The following is a 25,488-nucleotide window of genomic DNA, read 5'->3' as shown; positions in this document are numbered from 1 at the left end:
ACATTAATATCAATAATTAATATGTATGATATGATAGCGACTTTTAAAAAATTAGTTATTTTTAAATTTGATCTTACCATTGAAAAGTACATATTTGATAATTCAGGCAGAAAACAGGGTATTGAAACAATTATTGGTTTTTGACTTTTCATTATAATAATCTGCAGACATTTATGCATTTTAATTGATTGTCCTTTTAGTCGAAATATATCGAATGCTGCTTGTGCTATATTTATGCCTGACTACGAAAAGTATTAAACACATATTAAATATTATTTATGATACTATTTATGTATTATGCACATAAATTAGAGGATTAATTCAAATCGGGAAAATATTGATGAAATTCAAAGGTAATATAACTTTTTCAAAAATGATTATAGAGCGCGATTATTTCTGTCTATACAATTATACATGTCGTCCCAGACATTGCGTAGACGTTATGTGATACAAAAATTTATACAACGTTATATTATGTATGTACGATCTATATGATATATATTGTATAGATGTCTCTCGGATGGAATGTCTTGTGTAAGTGAAAACATTTCAAAGCTTTATATTTTATTGTCAACTTTAAACTTTTTAAACTTTAAAATGCTTTTAGTAATACCATTTTATAATCATTTTTTTGAAAAGTTACATACATTCTCTTAAGAAAAAAAAAACCGATAAAGACATTTTACATTAACTGATAGATAATTGATAGATATTATTATAACAAATAACAAAACAATCAGTATATTAAAACCGTTTTTACCAGTTACTGATAAAAACTGGTCATTATTATTAAAACTGAACCTCAATTGAAAAGTATTAGTAATAACTGATTATCATATACAATCATTGATTATCAAACTGAATGTTACCTGAGGAATGTTACCAGTAACTGGTTTCCGTATTCAATTGCTGATAAATTATTACAAATTATTAATACATTTAATCAGTTCTTTTTCTTGAATTTTATCAATTATTCATATAATGCTTTAAAATGGCACTTTAATTTTAGTTTCTATTATACATATACATATAATAATATTTAGCAAATACTTGCCATGGATATTAATTGTTCTCCTGGCCAAGCATATATATACACTTCTCCTAAAGTTGTTAGAGCTAATCCCGTAAATTGACACATTAGTGCCATAGGTTGATGCTATTTGAAAAAAATTAATATTTTTTAATTCGCATATTTACAACTGAGCGTCTCATGGGGATGTGACTGTCTAAATATATAGTTTGTAATTGATCAATTTTAAATTTATATTACAAAATCTACTGTTTAAAATAAAAATAATTTTATTTAATTTTTTAAGTATTTTTTTGCTATATTATTTTGATTTAGATTGAATTTTGAGGTACTTTTATTAACCCTAGAACTGGCGTCATACTGCAGTAGTTTTGTACCCCAGCGCAAATTTTAATTTACCTTCTAATTTAATAAATGAAGGGATTGACTTGGGACACTATAATTCTTGGGACACTTTAAAGTCTTAGGAATGGAGAGTAACACTAGCTGACGTCAAAGCGCCATTAAGCTTTCGAGCAGAGTACAGATGTGAAGTGGAAGTGGGATACGTTTATACTCTAGTCTGTCGTTCGTGCTTACATTTCATTTGGATATTACCACGAAACACTTAGTTTATTCTTTTTTGCTGCACTGCTGTACTGGTGTAACAAGTGAGACAATTATATTTTTTCTCATTCTAACTTATCGCACAAGTGCAGCAGTACAGCGAAGAAGAACGAGCCAATTGTGTTTTTTCACATTAAAACGATTTTTTTGTGTTGTTTGTCTGCATCTTGAAGTAGTAAAAGTGTTTATATTTATAGTGGCTGTATTAGTGTGTGGCATTTTTTTCATCAAAAGTTGCTTAATTGGAATTATGAAAATATTTTAATAATTTTTTTACTTTAATAATGTATTTCAAATCCTCGGTGCTGAATTAAAAATTTTTTATTATTTTGAAGCAAAATAAAAAATATTGATTATATCTTTATTTATTTTATTTTTTTTCTTAAATTAATGTCTTTTCAATTTTTATTTGTTAAAATAATTATACCTTTTAAACGATATTTAAAATCTATTTTCTACTTAAAATCTACTTGAAATCCTGTTCTAGATGTATCTTTCACTTTTCCTAAACTGGTTTTTTAATATTTGTTAAAATCGACGAAAATACAATTATTAAAAAAAATTTATTTTTGTGATTTTTTAAAACTTTATTTTGCTTAAATTAATTTTTAATGTATTTAATGTCAATTAATATTATTGTGAATTATACCATTGTCTTCGTAATAAAAAAACAAAGAGATTCATATAGCACAATATTATTGATTAGTCTATCTGTTCAATGCAGAACGCTTGAGAAGGAATGAGATACATTTATAACCCAGAGTGCTGTTTGAAGTGAAGAAAAATTAGTTTACCGTTTTAGAATTAAATATTAATATTGTGCTTAGTTCTTTATTGTGTTTTTTTATTTAACAGGTTTTAATTTTTTTTACCAATGATATTTCAGTTGGCTAATGGTTTTTAGAAGAAAATAATTTATATCGTTAGAATGATAGTGTTACATTTTTATTATATTATATATACTTACTGTAACAAACACAAGAAAGACAAGTATTGTGCAAAATGTGCCACAAAATATAGCTATGGATACGAAAGGACGGACAATTAAAACAACTTCTTTTGCGTACCTAAAATTAGTTATGCGTTAAAACATTTATATAATTTAAATTTGCTTTTAAACAGTACAGTCTCATTAAAAAATAAGGATGTTACATTTACTCGAGTAATTCTTGATGTACTTTAATACATTTGAACAACTGATAGATATTTGTAGTTTCCCTAATATTTTCAATTAGTATCTCAAATCTTGCCGAAGTAAACCAAAGCAATAGAGCTATATAAACATTTAGGCATAGGTGTGCTGCTGCCATTATGCCGACTATAGATTGGTATAAATAGATTATTGTTTTTAGTGGTTGATAAGACACGTCAAAAGGATATTCGGCCAATGTTGGAAATGGATGATGCTGCAGTATAGGTAACAGTGTGATCATAAAAATTACAACAGAATAAAAAATACACATGATTGCACAGTAGAATACAAGACACTTATCAATATATCGTTGAATAACAACTTTTTCACGTGGCTTCATTAAATCGCAAAATTTTTCCATTTCGTGAGTAACATTCTGCAAAACATTACATTGTTATGGAACAGAATTAGAAAACAACAGAATTGTGATTCCTTAATTAACTTTATCTTAATATTTAATAAATATTAAGTACTTGTATGTTATGATATTTCATTTGATAAGAAATAAAGTTACATATAATATGTATACTGCTGCTTGATACAACTAATTGTTGTATTATAAAAGCAGCATCGTTGATGTGATTTGAAACGCTATATAATAACGGTAGTTCTAAGGCTATTGCTATAATGATACACCAAAATTGATATAGTTTCATACAGAACGTTTTTAATTTTGTTGCATTTTTTGATAATGGCCAACACCAAATTGGGAGCACACTTAATTTTATGATGAAAATTATTTCTTTTAACGTCACTTTTCTTTGCATGACTATGTTCTGTTACGTATATTGTACGCGTATTACAAACTGATACAAGGAGAGCGGAACTCTTTCGTTAGTATCGAACGGATTTCAAGTATTTTTATTATGCACAGGTATAGTTGAGGAAATTAATGCAAATGTGTTATTTACATTTTTGTGTATCGCGTGTACTTCCATTTTGTATGGAAGATATGATTTGATGGGGTTGCATGTTTATCACTGGAAAAGTTTGCAGTAAGAGGTAATAAAATAAGCATGTAAACTAAGAAATGGACTGAGTTTTCACTGTAATATTCTGAGTACAGCATGTAATTTACTTTCCAGATATTGCAGAAGAACTATACATTATTTTATTTTGTCTACTATTCTACAGCGTATTATCACACACAAACTCTGCAGAAAGGCGTTTTAACTTATAGAGTTTGAACGTTCAATAATATTCTTCATTGTGCGCTATGTAATTTTATTGATGTACATACATCCTATCCGCACGAAGTAGGAAGGAAGTACATAGGAAGTAACATACGTTTCATTGAAATGATACAACAGTGCTGGAAGTATCGACGTTACGCTCACGCAACCTTTGTAATGTGTAATTTTAAGAAAAAAGGAAATTTCATAGTCTATATTTACAGTAATAGGCAGAATGGTGCAATAGGCTATACCAGTGAATCTGTTGGGATAATGTGGTGTTTCTATAATAAACGTAGGAGTTTCGAATTTATCGTGTATAGCTATGCGGAGATATCTTCTGAGAAACTTTTTTGAGAAAATTAATATTGACAATGGAAAGGTCGGAAAACAAACTGCCAAATTGTAAAAATAGTTTTCTGTGAGTTGTTGCTTCGTACACATGTTTAGCTGCACGAGTTGTAATCTTCTGAGGAAATGTTATGATACATTAAAGTTTGTGTTTTCCTTAAAAAATGGAATCTAAATTATTTGTTGCTTGTTATGTGCAAACCGCTGCAAGTGTGCAATCTCGTTCTCTGGTGCAACATTTTTGAATATTATGTCTTTACAAAATACTTTGAACTACGAGCAATGCGAATGACTTGAAAAAAAAGGGCACATATTTAGATGTGAGAAAGTCTGGATTACTGAACTTTAGAAATCTAATATTTTGCAACATTAAAATTAAGATTAGTATTGAATTTTAGAGATACAATTATTTAATGTTTTTTTAATATTATATACACAATTTATCAACCGTATATAACATTATATATATTAATTATTATATATTCATTTTTATATAGATTATAGAACAATACAGTTTATCATATATATAATTGGAAATAATATTATATTTTAATAATACAATAATAATCGATTTTATTTGGTTTCTTATTACTTAAACATTTTCTAAAATTCCGTTATAAAAGAAAATTACTTAAATTATTCTTCACTTTGTCCATTTTGCATGATTATTCGTAGTGTTGTGAAGTATGAAAATATAGTTGACAAATACTGAAACATTAATAATAATTTAATTTAATCTTTGATTTTCATTTTATATAAAATTTTGTGTGCATATATATTACGTGATTATATCTTGCATCAGCATTATATTAACTGGACATTTATTGAATAATGTAATTAATGTTTAGTTAAATTAATTTTAGCAAATTGTAAAAATAAGTTTTATGAAAATTATTTAAATTTATGTTTAATAAATATTATTCAAGTTTAGAGGAGAAAGTTATAGCTTTCATTTATCGATTACACAGGCACACAAAAGAGTGTTCCGAATTCAAGGTCAGACTTGCTGAATTGACTAATTTTTTTCTAATTAAAAAAAAAATACCTTGTAAAAGCAGTTTGGGTCATACATATAATCCGAGATGGGCAGGCTTGCGTAATCACACGGAAAGAATTTTCTTTTAAAAATTATCCTGAAAAATTTGTGGTAATTGTGGGACAACGTAAACCTTAATTGAAGAATTGTACTATTTTAAAACTTTAATAAAATTTGTAAATTTTGTAAATTTTACTATACTTCTAATAAAATTTACTAAAACTTTGTCTAGTTTTATTAAAATTTTACTAAATTTTAGTAAATTTTGTTAAAAGTATGGTAAAATTCTTCAAGGTTTACGTTGTCTCACAATTACCACGATTTTCAGGATAATTTTTAAGAGAAAATTCTCTCTGTGCACATTACCTGCAAAAAGGGAAAAATTCAATATGACAAGTCTGAGCTTTTGTGAATTGCTTTTATAAGATGTTTCTTTTTGAGGTTAGGAAAAAATGAGCCAATTTAGCAATTGATGAGCAAAAATGAGCAATTGTAATCTTGGATTCGGATTCAGCGCGTCAAAATATATAAGGATTGACTAGTGGTCCGCCAGACCAACCACTTTTTGTGTGTGCCTGTGTTATTAACAATAACTTTGTTAATAATCAATATTTTTAATTAAAAACTTAACATTTTTGAATATACAACCGTAATACATGTACGAGTTATTGTGCAATCGGAAATTGTTTTCGACAAGATAATATTCTAATATTATCAGATTATAGCAGTTTTGTGATATTATAATTTATAGATAGTGATGTAAAGGAATACTAATTAATACGTAAATATAGTAACAATTGTAAACAAAACTAGCATCAAGTTTAAAATATTTCATTTACGTACATTGTCATAAAATAGTAATTATAACATATCTTTCACAAGAAAGAAATTGACGGAAAAATACAATAATAATTTATTTAAAAAATAAATTATGTAGGAGTTTGCTATTATGTGAAAACATGTAATTATGTTTATTGGATAATTACATTTTTTAACAATTTTAAAATATATTGATATATATTTTTACGTTATATTCAAAAATAAATAATTATTAATTATTTGATATTAGTTGAGAACTCATAATTTGAAAACGATACTTGCCATATATTTGATTGTCAATGACATGGTCAGATAACTGATCACTACAAGAAATAACTTGTTGCACGTATTGAATTGTGAAGAATGATTTGTCCAAATGATTGATGTGCATGATGAACGTCAAAACAATATTCAAACTCTTTTCTCACCGATGCATAATAATTTAAAGATAATGCAGGCATAACACATGGTATTGCAATAACTATAGGATTTTGAGCCTTTAGCATAATAATTTGTAGATATTTTCGTAAAGCGATTGATTGCTTGTACCACTGCGTATCGAAAACAGCTTGTCGGATTTCACCGCTCTTGTAAAAATATCAAACATTAATCATAATGTAATTAGGATAATGAAATTTTTTGCTAATTTACTTACTATATGCATTAAATGTTCTGCTGGCCATGTATACATAAATACTTCTGATAATCCGCTAAAAGTTAAACCAACGCATTGGATTTTTATTGACAACGGCTGGTTCTGTAAAAAATAAAACAAAAGTAAATTTATAAAATTTTAAAATAAGTATCAATTTAAAAAAATAAAACAAAAGTAAATTTATAAAATTTTAAAATAAGTATCAATTTTAATAATTATTTTTAATAAAATGTATAAATGTATTTATTTATTTTGATAATTAAATTTTTGGTACTGTACAATTTTTACTAAATATATCAATATATATATATATATGTTATACTAAATATATCAATACAGAATTTTTATAATTAATAACATTAAAAAAAAATTACTTATATGTATACCCAATAGTAAACACTGAATATAACATCAATGTAATGTTCATTAACATTATGTATGTGTAATATGTCATGTAGCATTATGTGTATGTTACTCGCAGTGTTTGCTGCGATTTTATATATATACACACACACACACACACACACACACACACACACACACACACACACACACACACACAACATGTATATGTAATTATAAAAATAATTGCAATTATTACATTTATTAAAAATAGATAAATGTAAAAGTTGAAAGAATTAGTTTATTTAAAAATATAATAGATCTTTACAAAAAGTGATCCAGCCCCAATGATCTTGACTTTGACATATGTTGTCACTCTCCTGAGTGATGTTCAAAAGATTTTAACCGGCGCTCATCGTTTGTTAAAAGTTATAAACAAAAAAAAGAAAAATGTATCCAGTATAATAATAAATTTATTATTAAAATAAAGCACGCACTTTTGCGTGCTTTAAAATAAGAAAATCTATTAATTTATTATTATTCTAATCTTTTATGCAAAGTCGCATACCCATGTGGTGAGAATGCGTGGGCGGGGTGCAAGGGGAGGGCTTCGCCACACGTTCTCTGCACCACACGAATTTGCGACTTTGCATAAAAGATTAGAATACTATAAAATTAATAGATTATTTTATTTTAAAGCACGCAAAAATGCGGGCTTTATTTTAATAATAAATTTGTTATTTGAGGCTGAGTCCCCTTTTATTAAAATTTACCCATATTTCTTTTTACTTGTACATGGTATCAGAAAATTACAGCAAATTATAAAACTTTTTTTGTTAATAACTTTTTAACGAATTACGAGCACCGGCTAAAATCTTTTGAACATTACTCAGGAGGGTGATCTTGACAACATATGTCAAATTTAAGATCATTGGGGCTGGATCCTCGTTTGTTTGCCGTATAATATTTATCCTACTTGTAATGTTAATAATAATCTATTGTAATATACTTACAGTAACTAATATTAAACCGATTATTATTAATGCAAAAGTACTAAGACTTATAGTTGACAATGCAAAGGGACGAGCTATAGTAACCACTTCTTTTGCATATCTAAAATAAATGTACATATAAAAAAGTACATGATAAAATGCTAACAAAATTTAGAAAAATTCTTTTTTAATTTCAGTTGCAATTAATGATGTAAAAGTATCATTTTTATTAATATTAAAACTTAACTTAAAATTAATATTTTTAACATTAAAAATAATTGTGATATATTCCTAAAATTGGAATAGTGTTGTTTAGAGTTAAGTAATAGATTTATTTATAAGAGTGTAAAAATATATTTAATAATTTTGAAATAATATTTAGTAAATATTAGTGTATTATAAAAATATTCAATAACATTATTACACATAGATATTTGTAATAAGTATTATAGACTAAATTAGCTTGTGTTTGGAGCTTAACAATTCTGTTAAATAATATTTTAATTTAGGTTTGATGTAAAAATTTAACTAAAACTGTTCTAATAAAATAGATATTTTTTAAATACTTTTAAAATACTCACTGCAGTAATTTTTTATGTTCTCGAATGCATTTGATTAAACCATGAATATCCGTGACTGCCCGTAACTCTATGGTCAATAACTCAAATCTCGCTGAGGTAGTCCAAAGCAGAAGAGCTATGAAGACGTTCATACATATCTGGCCAGCAGCTTGAATAAATACAAAAGATTGATGCACAAAGATAATACTTTTTAACGGTTGCTTGTACATTACGAACGGGTATTCGGCGTTCGACGGAAATGGTTGATCTAGCGTAACAGGTCCAGTGATGATTACAATAGCACTTAGATAAATGCAAAGTATAGAACCACCATAAAAATAAACGCATTTGTCAATGTATCGTTGAACAATTTCTTCTTCGCGAGGCTTAAGTAATTCAGAAAAATTTTCCATTTCGAAAGTGACCAACTGAAACCAATATGCTTACTGGCTTTATGTTTATGCGCTGTAATATGTACGCAAAATAAAAATGTATGTGATGATGATAATAATAATAATAATAATAATATTTTGCATCTGAAACTTTATTTTAAAAAATCGACAAATATACTATTTTGTTATACTAATTACTTGTAGACGTCGCGAATAAATTTTACAGCATATGATATTGCAAATAACGTGCACAGTAGGACTCATTACGATTATTGATTTTGCCATAATAAGAGGTTCGTCTACGTGGTTTTTAACTGTGTTCATTAGTCCTGCGGTTAGACTTAAAGTTAAAATTAGACACAAATATTGGTATAGTCTCACACAGATAACTTTAAGTTTAACTGTGTTTTTTGGAAGGGGCCAACACCATGTTGCAAACAAACTTATCTTTGTGACGGCGATCACTTTTTTTAACGTCAGGTTCTTCATCATGCCATGTACACGTGCTATGAGAAATGTATACGTAAAAATTTCTCAAAGAATTGCAATATTACAATAAAGGAATATACGTGATAGAAAAATCGTATAAACGATGAAGAATTCTAGTAGATTTGTTCGATATATTTCTACAAAGTAATTTTCATAAAATAGGAAAGATATTGTATCTTAGATTCCAAGTATCTGTAGCATTTTAAATATAAATTTTATGAAAAGCACACACATTATACCTCTTATAAGAAGTATTCAGTGCATTAATATAATTTATACTTTGTACCCTTTACTTTGAATTCTTGCTTTTGAAAACGTAAAGAAAATCATTTCTAGAATATGCTATTTTCTACCATTATATATAATGTGATGAACATTGGACTTGAGAGAACAGTTGATAACTCATGGAAATTACGCAAGTAATTTTAAGAATCGTTGCTACTCTCTACGCAGCCCCTGCTTCATACATTAATCATACGGTAAATTTCTCTAATGTAACCTTAGTTTCATCAAAATGCTTTGGAAATAAGTTATCTCTTTATTATATTGCACTTGGAATTGTATACAATGAAATGGTAATATTACAAGTTTAACGTTATCATCGCCTATTGATACTATAGTCTTTTTTTCAATTAATTTTTAATTTTATTTTTGAAAAAATTAAAATATATAGCCTATATTAAATTTTTTTTCTTATTTTTAATTTTATTTTAATTATTATTATTTATAATTTGTGACATTAAGTTATAACAACAGAATCATATAGATAATTATAATAGTCTGGCAATATTCCGACTTTATGAATTGTGATTAAATTGTTTTTAATAGTTTATGAAACACATTAAAAGGATATTCACGCAAGTTTTAGAGATTTATAAAACATGTTAAAAAGTTAATGTTGAAAATGCATTAAAAGAAGTATTGTAGCAACAGTTGCATACTTTATGGAAAATAAACATAGATCAACTATGGAATAAGGAATATTTAAAATATCGTTGAATTAGAACTTCTTCTTATGGTTTTATCAAGTTGCAAAACTTTTGAAAGTAACTTAGCACTCTGCAAATAATTATTTAAAATTTTAATTGTTATAGAAATACAATATTTAGGTAACAAAATTCGGACTACACACTGTTAATTCCATTAAATTGTCATTGCTCCTACTCAATATTTTGTTAATTTAACTAAATCAAATAATTAATATTGAGTAAGTACTTATATTGTTGATTTAATTTTCCTATTGAGTAGGAGCAGTGGCGATCTATGCAATCGTTAAAATAACTCAAATTAAGTAAAATTTGATACTACGAGTTTGAAAATGCAGTAATAAGTTAGCACATAAATAATACTAAGTTTTTAAAAAGTGTACTTAATTTGTGGTGATGGAAGATCTAAATAAATAGGGATGATTAAAATATATAGTATCTTATATTGTATAACTATTAATAAATAAAAATAACACTTTTATCATACTCTCTCGGACTCCTTTGCAAGTACCTAATTAAACGTAAGTCTCATTTAAAGTAATTTTTATGTCGATTTTTTGATGTTAAATAATAGAGGAACCCAAAAGTCATTTTTATAAATAAATAGTATTAATATAATTAATATATTATTTATTAAATAATTTAATTATTATATTATTTTCTATGGTGGCAGTTACATTATTGACTTTTTAATCTCTTTCGTAAAAAAGTTAATTAGCCTTGATTCTGATAACATGACATTTAATGACGTGTAACGAAGAAAATTAAAGAATTCCAAAAATATTCTTTTTTCTACTGTACTTGTTCCATCGGACTATTATTTTTTTTTTACAAAAAAATTATATAATAGCAAGCGACCTTTGAGTCGCTCTTTATCTACATTTTTAAAAATTAAAGTCAATTAGTTTTTTTGGAAAAGGAATTAAAAGTTCAATAAATAAGGGAATGATCATTATAAAAAATGATTTTTGATTATACTTAATAAATTATATTGACAAAATTACTGTTTACATTATTTTACATTATTTATAAAAAATGACATTACTTTCTAATCCATCTAATAGCTAAATATTATTATTTGTATAATTACATTTACGAATGTAGTTATGATTGGAGGATTGTCAAAATTATTTAAGATATTATATATTGGTATCTATAACTTATCATTGCTTTCTACTTGCTTTCTATATTATATTTTTTTATTCAAAAATAATAACTCAGACTTGGTGAACTGGCAATTTTATTATTAATTAAAATATTAAGTAATGTTTTGATCTCGTTATTAAGTTCTTTTCAAATACAGAATTAACAAATAAAAATTGCTAAGAATCATTGCGATCAATAAACTTATGGCCGCAAAGTTACGGATCATATAATATTTCGTGCATAAGATGTTAACAAGTCATTATATAAAATAAAACGTGTGAAAACCGGAGTCAATATATTAGTTACAAGAGACAGTCTTATTTTGTATCTAGAATTGTGTAGTCGTATAATCATCACCTATAATCATATTTCTTCTTTTTATACTTGTAACTGATATATTGTTTCCAGTTTTCACACGTTTTATTTTATGTAATGACTTGTTAACATCGTATGCACGAAACATTGTATGATCTGTGCGGTTACAAGTTTATTGACCGCAATGTTTCTTAGCAATTTTTAGTTGTCAATTCTGTACTTAAAAATAACTTAATGACGGATCGAGTCAAAATGTTGCACCCAATCATACTTTAATTAATTACCAATAAAATTATACCAGTTGAGTTAAATTCATCAAGTCTGAGTTATTATTTTTAGATAATTTATCACTGGAAACAATAAGTTTTAATCGTGTTTTGTTGATCATTTTTTATTCTTATACTTTTTACATTAATTTAATATACATATAAACAATAATAATGTATTGATTTCAATACTAAGGCATTAGCTTATACATTCGTACTATTACACTGCACTGTTTAAATCAAATAATTGTATATTTCATTGTTTCTACAAGACTACGAAGTAAGGATATTTTTTTGTGCAAATACTAATTTAAAGCTATTATTTTAAATCTGTGTAATATTATGTTTTTATCATATTTAATTATTCTTCTTCCATCAGAAATACTCGCAGCGTTGTAAAATAGGACATTATAGTTGAACAGAACTGAAACAGAATGAATAATATTCTTTTGTTATACAAATAGTCAATTTTTGATAAGTATAGCCTTCGCCTTGTTTTTCGCTTGTGCACAAAAGGCCGACTTTACTTCTTTACACAATATATTTTTTTTGTCATTTTACATATGTTTAAATTGTGTTATAAATATATCAGTTTATATATGTCAATAAATATAAAATATAAAATTTAATTTTTTTAGGAATTTAAAGATTTTTAAATCTCTCTGCTTCATTTATAATTGGTAATTTTTTTCGTTTATTTATTTTTACATTATTATTTAAGCATAAAAAAGATGAAAAAGCGAGTAAGGAATAAGTAGGCCTGATTGTATTTTCATTCAATACTGAGGATATTCAAAAATATTAACTCAAGTTGTTATTTTAAAACTTAAACATATCTAGATAAACATGTCGTGCTGAACCGTACAATGCAAACATTTATTTATATTTTGCGCTGTAACATAAAATTGCAACATCTAGGTCATTGCTTTTAATAATAATAAATTAATTGCTTTTCGCTTTTGGCAAAGTAAGCAACATATTATCACAATTTTTGCAGCATTAGTTTTGCAGCACAATTTTTGCAACATTGATTTCTTTTCTTTTCAAAACTTATCTAAAAGTACACCAATTTCGTATTGTTGAAAACATTTAGTCCGGTGCAACGAAAACTTTAAACATTTTTTTATTGTGTACTTTGAATGTCATGTCTAATTGTATGTTTTTGGAACATTATTCATTACTTTTGGGATACTACTTGTATGTCTACAAATGTATCAAAAGAAATAGATAGTAAATGTTGAGACCAATTCGATCCGTTGTATACTCGATCTTAGTCGAACGAGAGAAATCGATATTTGTTTTCAAATCGAGAGATATTATTTAGGAAACCGAGCTCACTTCCACTTCTCGTTCGGCTCTTGACTCGTTCGTATCAACTAATTTCTCCGCTGTATTTTCGCGAATAATAATTGTAATACTTTGACGAATTAGAATAAAGAATTAAGTTCGCATAGAATCGAATCAGTATCTATCCCGTACAGTAAAAATATGAAGTTTTTAATTAATTTTTGTTAACAAATATATTTAAATAAATAACTTCAATAACAGAGTGTGTTGTATGTGAATTATAGATATTAATATGAAATATTAATAATTAATATGAATGATATGATAGTGACTTTTAACAAATTAGTTATTTTGAAATTTGATCTTACCGTTGCAAAGGAATTATGAGATAATGCAGGTAGCAAACAGGGTATTGAAACAACTGTTGGTTTTTGACTTCTCATTATCATAATCTGCAGATATGTATTTAATTTAATTGATTTTTCTTTTGTTTGATATATATCGAATACTGCTTGTGCCATATCTATGCTTGACTAGGAAAGGTATTAAATACACATTAAATACTATTTATGATATTATTTATGTACTATGCGCTAAAATTAGAGGATATTCATTTGAATCGGTGGAAAAATTGATGAAATTCAAACATAATATAACTTTTTGAAAAATGATCCTAGATAATATCTCTAAACAAAATATCTCCAAAATTCCTGCAGAACTGATCAACGCTATTAAGAAAATTGGTAAATTATTGATCCTAAATATGTCCGCAAAATGTAGCAATTTTATATCAATTCCAAGCTGAATATAAAATTGTCAATTATTGTCCAATTCCACATCAAAAATTGAATATTTTTAACCTGAAATCTTAAAATCAATTGTAACTTCATAATGGCTCAATGCAATCCGATATTAAAATGTCAATTCTGCATTAATTACAGAATATTTAAATGGAGAAATAAATTATACAGGGTGTCTCAAAACATGAGCTTTCTATTTACATAATTTAGGTTGACTTCTTGCATTGTAACGTTCCAGGTAGCTATGAACTACAACGCGTAGAAGCTTGGAACTTACAAGTTCCAAATCTGAGACAAATCACACCGCAGCGACAACCCCTCACTATTCCAAGAATCGTTAGACAGTACTAGTACAAACTTGGAAGTGCCGGAACTCAGTCTTTAGTAATTTCTCGGTTTCGAGATTATTTGAACAGTAGTGGTACGAATTCGGAGCTACATAGAGTAGAAATACTGAAACTGTATATCATCAGAGTATAACTGAATTAATTTAATTCCAATTTTTTTCCGTGCAAGGTCAATAAATTGATCATTGATAATTTAGATTTTAGATTCTATTTATTGATCAACAACTAAGAATTAGTATGGTGTTTTACTTTTCTTAAAGTCAGATTTGATTAAAAATTGATCAATTATGTTGTTTTTTATGTCATGGAGTGAATCTGGAATTGCTGTTTCTCTACGGTGTGCTGTCTGGGATTATAGAGCAATATGTTTCTGTTCATACAATACATGTCGTCCAAGAGACATCACGTGAATATGTTACAATATCTATATGACGTTGTATGGATGTCGTCTCTCAGACGGTATCCTGTGGAAACATTTTAAAATTTGATATTTTATTGCCAACTTAAAATATTTCAAACTTTAAAATGCTTCCAGGGATACCGTTTTGTCAATCAACTTTTTGAAAAGTTACATAAATTCTCTTAAGAAAAAAACTAATAAAAAATTGGGTTAATTGACAGATTTTGTTGATAGATATTATTATAATTGATAGCAAATCAATCAGTATATTTAAACAGTTTTTATCAGTTGATGATTAAAAGAATTGGTCATTATTATTAAAATTGAATAATTGAAAAGTATTACTAGTAACTGATTGTCGTGTACATTCACTGATTATCAAACTGAATGTTACCTGAGGAACGTTACCAGTAATGATTCTCGTATTTAATCACTGATAAACTATTACAAGTTATTAATACAACTAATTAGTTTTTTTTAATTTCATCAATTATTTAATTAAGGCTTTAACCCTTGTGTCCACGATCCGGTACAAACGTACTTGATTAGTTTTTCTGAATATTTTTTATGTTTCAGTTAAAATTTTTTAAATCGCGCCCGGATTTTCGCAATTTGATCATTTTACTATCGAAATGTTTTTATTTTAATTTTTTAAAAGCTGGAATTAAAAAATATAGTGCATCAAAGTTCACACGCCTGGGCCACAACCAGGGTACCCGTGTATCCACTAATAGAAATTGTTACGTCCGACTGAAATTTCGCCGTCCGTCACGATGATAATGACAACACGAATGCGTGATTGCATACTGAATTCACAACAATAGCAAGCGCGCGCGCGCTCCCTTTGGGACCGTTGCGTCGCGTGTTGCAAATCAGCTGTTAGGCCGCGCTAACTAGCGATCGCCCCCTGTACCCGCGCAGGCGCAGGCAAAATTAATTAACGAAATGGCATTTCTTCATGCAATATGGGACGATCCAGGCGTGGAAATCGCCATGTGCAATTAAGACGACTGGTGGAGGACTATCAAGCCCACAAAGAATTCGATCCGAGCATTTTAAAATTTCCTCCCCCGACGGTTCTTATCCCGTTTCCGCCGTAATCAGTTGGTCTGTTCTTTTTCGCTGCACTGCTGCACTGGTGCAACAAGTTAGAATGAGAAAAAATATATTTGTCTCACTTTAACTTATTGCACCAGTGCATCAGTGCAGCTAAAAAGAACAGACCAAATGTTTGGTCAGCACTTGCCGTCCTTAAGCGCATCCTCTCCGATCCTTCAACCAGAGGGCTCCCTTGGGCACCTGGGTCATTACAGTCTTCCCAGCAACAGGAAAACCGGATTATTGCCTCCCCCTTGAAGGCCTCCAAAAGCACGAAAACGCCTGCCATGCCGCGGATACCGTAAGGGATTTAGGTCGGGCTCACGAACAACGCAACCTTGCGCACCTCTATCAGAGTCTGAGGAACAGCAACTGCCTCCGCCCCCGCGTCAATTTCCGCGGGTAACAGCAGAAATAATTACCAGTCCATAAGAGCACGAATCTGTAACGAGAAAAAATATAATAAATTACATACTGTCGAGCAAAGGTACGAATTGTATATTAGTATTAGACTTAAAATTTATTTTACTTGCTATGTGCAAATTTACACCACTTTCCCTAAAACCTTCTATTAAAATCGCCGTAAATTATCTCCACAGATTTTCCATTGCATAACCACTGTGAATTTCTACAATTATATTTCCGAACTCCACTTAATTATACCTTGAACGCTAATTCCGCCAAGCTGAAATATCATCAGTTCTCGATCCATTACATGTTAGTAATCGCTTCTGACGTAAATTCTTCTTCGTGTGACTTTTGTGGTAAATCACTTACTATACTCCGGCCTGCATCCGAGTGTCCCCGCTGCACTCGCGCCTTTCTTTCCTTCTTAAATTCGAGGAATTACTCGACTCTACATATTCATTTTCGTACCAACTGACTTGATTATCTCCCCTAGACTTGCCGTTTTCAGTCTCGAGCTAGATTCAGAAACTAATAATATTAATAATAATTGAAAGATTTTTTTTTTCTTTTCTGCGAGCTCCTCGATACTTATAAATTGATTCTTGGCTGGAAGAAAAGATAGAATTATGTATATAAATTAAAATATTTATATTGTTAGAATTGTTTATTAAACGCTATAATTACAAAAATACTTATATCTAAATCTCTTGCGGTACGAAGTAAAGAGATAATTTTCGATTATTTTCTTTATTGCATCGAGCTTAGATTTATAATAAATACTCATTAATATAAATACCAGCAAATTTGATAGAGATGGCCGGCACAGACGATCAATTACATCGCAGCTCCGAATACGCGAGGCTCTCCGAATTAAGGGCCGACGATCACACCAATTATGAAAAAGCTATTAAGGACGTAAGAAAAAAAAAAGAATTAAGCTGTGGTACTGAGCTCCTCAAAAACATGCTAAAAGCTATAATATCAGTAGCGCCTAGTCCATTAACCAAACTGTTGTATCTTCTACATTTACTCTGTGCGACGTACATAATGGAGTTGCACCAACTTTCCCGACGCCGCGGCCGTTTCACTTCGCATACTCTTCAGCACAGTTTCCTCGCGACACATCTGCTTTCTCTAGCAACTCCGCCTATTTTAAATCATATATTCTCGACACACTCGAATTAGAGTCTAAATATGACAGGCATAATGTACCCGTATTGTAGTTTGTTCGCGCCTGCAAAAGAGCAAAAGAATCAATCTCGTTAGTCGACGAAGCGCTCTTCATAAAAATTTTACGTAATAAATTATTGCACCATGCATACTTAGCGGTAGAGGACGTAACTCACTTTACAGTGATATATTTGATAAATTTCTCAACGCTTTAAAAAGGGCCTTCGGATCACGTAGAAGCGCGAACTATTATCGCGGACAGCTTCGCATCGCCTACAAAAAACTGGGAGAACACATATTAGATTACATTAGTTGCATTAAAGATTTGAGAACCGCGATTGTCGAAGGTGATCAAACTACGCTTAATCATCCGCTGACTGAATCAGTAATATACTCAATAGATTTGTACGAGTTAGAAGCTTTTTACGAAGGGACTTCCCCGTGAATACCGCCTAGAATTAAAAGCAGGATATATTAACTTCTCGGATGCATGTTCTAAAACCATAATACGTAATTATACGTAAGTAATTATACGCAAACGACTTGAAAGAGAGGAAGCCCGCTATAGGAGTACATGAAACTTACGCGACGACTCGACTGTCGTACCCGTTACAATGCTTCAACGCGATACGTCTAATTCTCTCTGAAAGTAATTTCTCCATCTCGGAAAACAGTGGCGATAATAGTGAATGTAAAATCTGTAGCTATTGCAAGAATTTCGGTCATCTAGTTAATAAATGTCGCAAACGACAATACCGCTCGAATTACTCAAATAATAATAATCGTACAAAGATTAATAACGAGAATACTGTTATCACACAGAAGCCGGGAAATTACCCGGAGGTATCGGACACACCGAGTTCTTGGGAACGCTCGTCCCGTACTCCCATTAGAGTGCATCCCAGGTTTCTTCACATCCTTCGAAAGATAACGGAGATGTACGTCGTTGAGCTCAAGTCTCCATCCTTCCGTCCGATCAGTAGCATGTATGTGGCGCATAGCCCAACATCCTAAAAAAAGGCTGCATTAGTAAAAACGTACCTATAAATCGTAACGACATATTCTCACTTACCTGGATTACAGAAAAAGCCGTCAATGCTAGGATTTATAAAGGCTCGCGTAGTCGATGTTCTCGTGGTTTTTTACATAGTTCCAGATAATTTTCCTATAATATCGCAAGATATACTGGGATCGTCATTTTTTACAGAAGACTTGTATAAATTACGGAAATAATATTACCTGGCGTAATAGCGCCTTCCCGTTCAAGAAGAGAGAATCGGTGGTGATTCCATCACGTACAAACCTGGGCTTCGTGGTTTTTAACCCTAAAATAAAAACCGGACATCTTTCACGCTCGCTATAAAGTCATCGCCGGAAATTTGTTAATAATCTGTATTAATGATAAAGCCTGTACTAGGATCATTAACACTTTCGACTACGAAGTCGAAATTCCCTGTAAGGCTTTTAGAAGTCGCGAAAATATTTAATAATCCGCCTTACTATTTTGAGATGCACGGTGATACAAGCCAAGCTCCTAATTCAATGCAAATTCACGTCCCTCCACTGTTAGAATCTGCAAGGGACAAATTCGATACATTATCTTCCTGCAAAAATAACAAAAAAAACTATCAAACCTACGGAGAATTCGATCCAAGCATTTTTTAATTTTCTCTCTCGGCGGCTCTCATCCTGCTTTTACCGCTACCAGCGCCCGGTCAGTACTTGCCGTCCCCAAGCATACCCTTTCCGGTCAACCAGAGGGTTATCACAGCCTTGCCAGCAGGCATCTGGAAAACTGGCATATTGCCCACATCTTTTTCCTAAGGCACGAAAACGCCTTCCACGCCTCGGATATCGTAAAAGACTATCGGGTCGGGATCACGAACAACGCAACCTTGCGCGGCTCAACCAGAGCCCGAGGAACAGCAGCTGCCTCCGTTTCCGTCAATTTCCGCGGTTAACAGACGAGAAGGTTATAGAAAAGAGATGTTATAGAAAAGCGATCATCTCAAAGTACACCGCTGGCTTGTACTACCTTTCAATCATTTGATCCATTGCGTCGACTCCAAGTTTGTATTTATTATAGTAAAGATTGATTTCGGGTTATTTCTTAGTGTTATCTAACACTACTATATCAGTAGTTGCTTGTTTTGAGGTGTGCTCTTGCTGAGGCAACTACTCCTCGTCACTATCCGACTCTATGTAACTTTCTGCATCTAAGTCATCTAATGATTGTTGTAAATACAGATCTTGTTCTTCAATACTCAATCTATAAAACAAACATGTGATACAAAAATGCAAATTAAGTGCTACCACGTGTTCTTATAAATGGAAATTATTGTATAAAAATTCAATTGTTATCTTACCTAACAAACTCAGCTCTCGATAATTCTTCATTTCTTCTTTGCTTAGTTTCACAATAATAGAACAAGTATGTTACTCAGTTTACGAAAACACATTCAAAAATATAATATACCTTGCACGTCAATGCGTTAATAAGTCAATAGTTGTGAGAAGTCTCGGGCCGCTCTAAACAAACGCGTGTTTACCTGTGTAAAAGCCGATATACACTGAGCTAATATTTCTCGTTTCGTTCATTCAAACCTACAGTGTACGTGCTCAAACCTTCCCTTTTTGCCTCATTTCAAATTTCAAACGACCGTAGTACATTAATACCGCGCGGTTAGCTGACTAATTCTTAGGGCTGGGTAAGTTAATATATTTTTTAACTAAATTAAATTACAGTTAATAGATTATAAAATTAATTTAGTTAAATTAAAAATTACATAAATAAAATACTAACTCAATTAAAGTTACATTAAAATAATTAATTTAACTCAAGTTAAAGTAAAAGTTAATTTTAAGAAGCTTTATTTACATTAAATTAAAAAGCTATCTAATTTATTTAATTCAGATTACTAACATAATTGCAGTATCGATCATCAAATATATTTAATATTTTATTTGTAAATTAAATTATAATATTAATTATACAATAAAATAACAAAAAATTTTGTTTTCATGCAGGAATGTATTTTTATTTTATATTTTTTTTGTCAAGATAAAATTTTTAATTTAGAAAAAAAGTTAATAAGTTAAAGTTTATGTTTTAAAAATAATTAGTTAAACTTAAAAATTAAATCATTTAAAATTAGCCAAATTAAATTAAAAATTATTAACTTTTTTAACTTTATTATTAAACTTCAACTTTTTAACTACCTAACCCTTCTAATTCTATTCAAAATCCCTCTTGTGTGAGTCAGAGCGCACTGTACACTTCAAAATTATCTCTGCCTTTTTTGAAAACATCGCAGTTATCGAATATCATTTCGTCAGAGCAAACTTTCCATGCTACGAAGCATTCACGGTAGAAATTTCGACAGTGGATATATAGGTACTCCGATTATGGAACAACGTAGGTAAATTTGGTCGTGGACACAAGGGTTAAGGTTCAACCTTTTACGCTTTAGTTTTAGTACCTAGTATATAATAATAATTAGCAAATAACTTACCACGGATTTTATTTCTTCTCCTGGCCAAGCAAACATGTATACTTCTAATAAAGTTATTAGACTTAATCCCATAAATTGAGATTTTAGTAATAAAGGTTGATCCTTTTGAAAAAAATTAATATTTTTTTATTCGCATATTTACAACTGAGCGTCTCATGGGGATGTGACTGTCTAAATATATAGTTTATAATTGATCAATTTTAAATTTATATTACAAAATCTACTGTTTGAAACAAAAATTTAAAAATAATTTGACTTAATTTTTTAAGTACTTTTTTTCTATATTATTTTGATTCGTAAATTTTGGGGGCGCAAATTTGAATTTACCTCCTAATTTAGCAGATGAAGGAATTGAAGTGGTCCCGATTGCCTACATCTCCGGTTGCCTGCATTCTTTGCGCACATGCACATTGCACACATGACAATATTGCGCACATATACATTGCACACATGACGCTATTGCATATATTCGGATTGCATACGACATTATTGGACACATGCACATTGCACACATGACATTATTGCACACATGCAAATTGTATTCATTATATTATTACATAATAATATCATGTTCATGCTTGTACTGTACCACATGGATATTCAAATGTGTGCAGTAATGTTATATGTACAATGTACATGTGTGCAATAGTGTCATGTGTGCAATGTAACAATGTTGTGTGTGCAATCGTACTTTCGCACTTTAATTGTTTTTGTGTGTACAAACAAAGCTATAGGCAATCGGGAATGTAGGCAATTGAAACCCACTCGAGTGTCATTAACTTTCGAGCAGACGTAAAGTGGGTACATTTATACCCTAGTCTGCCGTTTATGTTTCCATTTTATTTGGATACTATCATACAAAATACTGTGTTTTTCGCATCAAAGCAACTTTTCCTGTGTTGTTTGTCTGAAGTAGTAAATATGTTTACATTTATATTGACTTAGTGGCATTTTTTGCAAAAGTTGTTAGATGCTTAATTGGGATCATAAAGATATTTTAATAATTTTTTTACTTTAATAATGTATTTCCTCTGTGTTAAATTAAAAAATTAACATTTTTTACTAATTTTCACTTATTTTTTATTTATTATTGTGACTTTTTTAAACTTTATTCTGTTTAAGTTAAATTTTAATGTCAATTAATATTATTGTGAATTATACCAGTATTTTTGTCATGAAAAAACATAGAGATTCTTATAACACAATATTGATTTTAGTCTATCTGTCTAATACAGAACGTTTCGGAAGGATTTTATTACCAAGTGTGCCGTTTAAAGTAAAGAAAAATAAGTTTATCATTTTAGAATTAAAAATAAATATTGTGCTAAGTTCCTTCTTGTGTTTTTTTTTATTTGGCAAGTTTTAATTTTTTCAACCAATGACATTTTAGTTAGCTGTGGTCTTTATGAGAAAACAATATATATATATATATATATATATATATATATATATATATATATATATATCATAAGTATGAAAGTATCAAATTTTTATAATATACTTACAGTAACAAACACAAGAAAGGCTACTATGGCGCTAAACGTGCCACAATATATACTTATGCATGTGAAAGGACCGACAATGGAAGTAACTTCTTCTGCAAACCTAAAATTAGTTATGCGTTAAAATATATTTATATAATTTAAATTTTCTTTTAAATAGGATATTCTCAAGATAAGAATGTTATATTTACTCGATTAATTCTTGATGTACTTGAATACATTTGAATAACTCATAAATATTTCTAGTTTTCCTTATGTCTTCAATTAGTATCATAAATTTTGCCGATGTATACCAAAGCATTAGAGCATTAAAAGCATTCAGACATAGATGTGCTGATGTCATCAACCCGACATAACTTTGGTTAAAATAGATTATTATTTTTAGTGGTAGATAAGACGTGTCAAAAGGATATTCAGCCAATGTTGGAAATGGTTGATGCGTCAGTATAGGTCCCACTATCATAAAAAACACAACAACATAGAAAATAGATATAGTTGTTCCGTAGAATGCAAGGCACTTGTCAACATATCGTTGAATAACTATTTCTTCATGTGGCTTCATTACTTTGACAAATTTTTCCATTTCGTTAATAACACTCTGCAAATAATTACATTGTTATGGATAAAGTACAGAGTTGTAAAACAACAGAGTTGTGATTTCTTAATTAACTTTTATCTTAATATTTAATAAATATTAAGTACTTGTATTTTCTGATATTTTACATGATAAACAATTTGGTTGCCAATACAATGTATACAGCCACTTGCTAAAACTATTTGTTGTACCATAATAGTAAGATTGTTTCTCTGATTTGAAATGCCATATAATAATGGCAGTTCTACGCATAACACCATAATCATGCACCAAAAATGATATAGTCTCATAAAGAACGTTTTTAATTTTGTTGCATTATTTGGTAACGGCCAACTCCAAATTAGGAGAACACTCAATTTCATGACATACATCACATTTTTTATCGTCACTTTCTTTTGCATGACTGAGTTTCCTTACATATATTGTACGCGTATTGCCAACTTATACAAGGAGAGCGGAAACTTTTGATAGTCGTTATATAGAATGTATTGAACGGATTTAAAGCATTTTTGTTATGCACAGGTATAACTGAGGACAATTAATACAAATGTGGTATTTATATTCTTATGGATCGTGTATACTTTTATTTTGTATGAAGAATATGCATTGATAATGTTGCGTGTCTATTAATGGAAAAGTTTGTAGTAAGAGTTAACAAAATGTACACGTAAAGTAAGAAATGGGTTAAATTTTTACTGTGATATTTCGGATATACCATGTAATTTACTTTCTATATGTTGCAGAGAAACTATACATTATTTTAATTTGTCTATTATTATTCTACAACATAGAATATTGTCCCACATAAACTCTGCAGAAAGCGTTTTAACTTATAAAGTTTGAACGTTTAATAGTATTCTTCATTGTGCGCTATGTAATTTTATCGACGCCAATTCTAAAATAAGTATGTAGGAAGTAATATATTTTTTAGTGAAATGATATACAACGGTATTGGAAGTGTGGACTTTACGCTCATGCAACCTTTAATTTGTTTTGAGAAAAGGGGAAATTTTATATTGTGTACTACATTAATATGTAGAATAGAAGGGTGCAGTGGCTATACCAATAAATCGTGGTCTGTTGGGATAATGTGGTATTTATGTAATAAACGTGGAAGTTTTGAGTTTAGTGTAGTCCGGAGATATTCCGAGAACTTTCTAAGAAAATCAATATTGACAATAGGAGGGTCGGAAAGCAAACTGCCAGATTGTAAGAATAGTTTCATATGAGCTGTTGCTTCGTACACATATTTGGCTGCACGAGTTGCAATTTTCTGAGGAATTATTGTATTAAAGTTTGTATTTTTCTTAAAAAATGAAATCTGAATTATTTGTTGCTTATTATGTGCAAACCGCTGCAAGTGTGCAATCTTGACCTCTGGCGCAACATTTTTGAAGATTGTATCTTTACGAAATATTGCGAAATGTGAGCAATGCCATGAGAAAAAAGGCATGCATTGAGACATGCAAAAGTTTAGATCAATAAACTTTGGAAATCAAAAGTTTTGCAACATTAAAATTAAAAATACAATTATATTTTGAAGGTATAATTATTTAATGTTTTTTATGATTATCCCTAGAACAGTATACTTATATTTTTCGACTTCAAACATTTTACTGGGTTAAAATGTATCCTATTTGTTTCCGAACGTGCTGCATCGAACAGTTTTGAAAGGGTAAAAGATATATTTACAATAGAACCGAGATAAAATAGATTATAGGTATCGTTTAAAAAGTATAATTATTTTGTCAAATAAGAGTTGAAAAAAATGATAGTTGAAGAAAAAAAATGAATAAAGCCAATCAATCATTTTTATTTTGCTATAAAATAGTAAAAAATGTTTCTTTTTTAAATATTGAATATATTATTAAAGTAAAAAAATTATTAAAATATTTTCATAACTAAAAACAAAATTGGGCACGACTGTTTTGTATCTGTGGTTTTCACACCAGGAACGTACCAATCTTTCTACAACAAATGCCCGTGTGTGTGTGTGTGTGTGTGTGTGTGTGTGTGTGTG

At 29.5% G+C, this 25,488-nt stretch overlaps 3 protein-coding genes and 1 long non-coding RNA gene across 9 annotated transcripts; all 4 read right to left on the bottom strand.

The window, feature by feature from the left end:
• Window positions 1–218: 218 nt before the first annotated feature.
• On the bottom strand, window positions 219–4,565 carry LOC105836868. The gene is made up of 4 exons (XM_036289966.1): window positions 3,302–4,565; window positions 2,795–3,204; window positions 2,604–2,703; window positions 219–1,156 (listed from the first exon to the last, which is right to left on the bottom strand). Exons 1-4 carry the CDS (start codon window positions 3,593–3,595, stop codon window positions 1,040–1,042), a joined length of 921 nt encoding a protein of 306 aa, XP_036145859.1. The 5' UTR covers window positions 3,596–4,565; the 3' UTR covers window positions 219–1,039.
• Window positions 4,566–4,963: 398 nt separating this feature from the next.
• Window positions 4,964–9,755, bottom strand: LOC105836867 (odorant receptor 85f). Of its 2 annotated transcripts, XM_028194975.2 has the most exons (6): window positions 9,346–9,755; window positions 8,777–9,183; window positions 8,217–8,316; window positions 6,862–6,963; window positions 6,635–6,793; window positions 4,964–5,059 (listed from the first exon to the last, which is right to left on the bottom strand). In XM_028194975.2, exons 1-6 carry the CDS (start codon window positions 9,637–9,639, stop codon window positions 4,988–4,990), a joined length of 1,134 nt encoding a protein of 377 aa, XP_028050776.1. In that variant the 5' UTR covers window positions 9,640–9,755; the 3' UTR covers window positions 4,964–4,987. The 2 variants fall into 2 exon arrangements, with proteins under 2 accessions (XP_028050776.1, XP_036145853.1); XM_036289960.1 differs by lacking the exon at window positions 4,964–5,059 and having other exon boundaries at window positions 5,659–6,793.
• Window positions 9,756–10,832: 1,077 nt separating this feature from the next.
• LOC105836880 (odorant receptor 47b) lies at window positions 10,833–23,993 on the bottom strand. 4 transcript variants are annotated; one of them, XM_012681220.3, is made up of 6 exons: window positions 23,576–23,989; window positions 23,065–23,471; window positions 22,877–22,976; window positions 21,372–21,473; window positions 14,005–14,169; window positions 10,833–12,773 (listed from the first exon to the last, which is right to left on the bottom strand). In XM_012681220.3, the coding sequence occupies exons 1-6, from the start codon at window positions 23,867–23,869 to the stop codon at window positions 12,711–12,713; spliced, it is 1,131 nt and encodes a 376-aa protein (XP_012536674.1). In that variant the 5' UTR covers window positions 23,870–23,989; the 3' UTR covers window positions 10,833–12,710. The 4 variants fall into 4 exon arrangements, with proteins under 4 accessions (XP_012536674.1, XP_012536677.1, XP_012536675.1 ...); XM_012681221.3 differs by having other exon boundaries at window positions 12,636–12,773; window positions 23,597–23,990; XM_012681222.3 differs by having other exon boundaries at window positions 12,636–12,773; window positions 23,660–23,989.
• Window positions 17,245–20,617, bottom strand: LOC105836882. Of its 2 annotated transcripts, XR_004964139.1 has the most exons (3): window positions 19,498–20,617; window positions 19,360–19,432; window positions 17,245–19,184 (listed from the first exon to the last, which is right to left on the bottom strand). It is a non-coding gene; the product is annotated as an uncharacterized LOC105836882 (long non-coding RNA). The 2 variants fall into 2 exon arrangements; XR_004964138.1 differs by having other exon boundaries at window positions 17,245–19,432.
• Window positions 23,994–25,488: the final 1,495 nt, after the last annotated feature.

This window comes from Monomorium pharaonis, chromosome 7 (assembly GCF_013373865.1).
Source record: "Monomorium pharaonis isolate MP-MQ-018 chromosome 7, ASM1337386v2, whole genome shotgun sequence".
Classification (NCBI taxonomy): domain Eukaryota; kingdom Metazoa; phylum Arthropoda; class Insecta; order Hymenoptera; family Formicidae; genus Monomorium; species Monomorium pharaonis.
The sequence above is the reverse complement of the archived record's forward strand: the minus strand, read 5'-3'. Positions and strand labels throughout refer to the sequence as shown.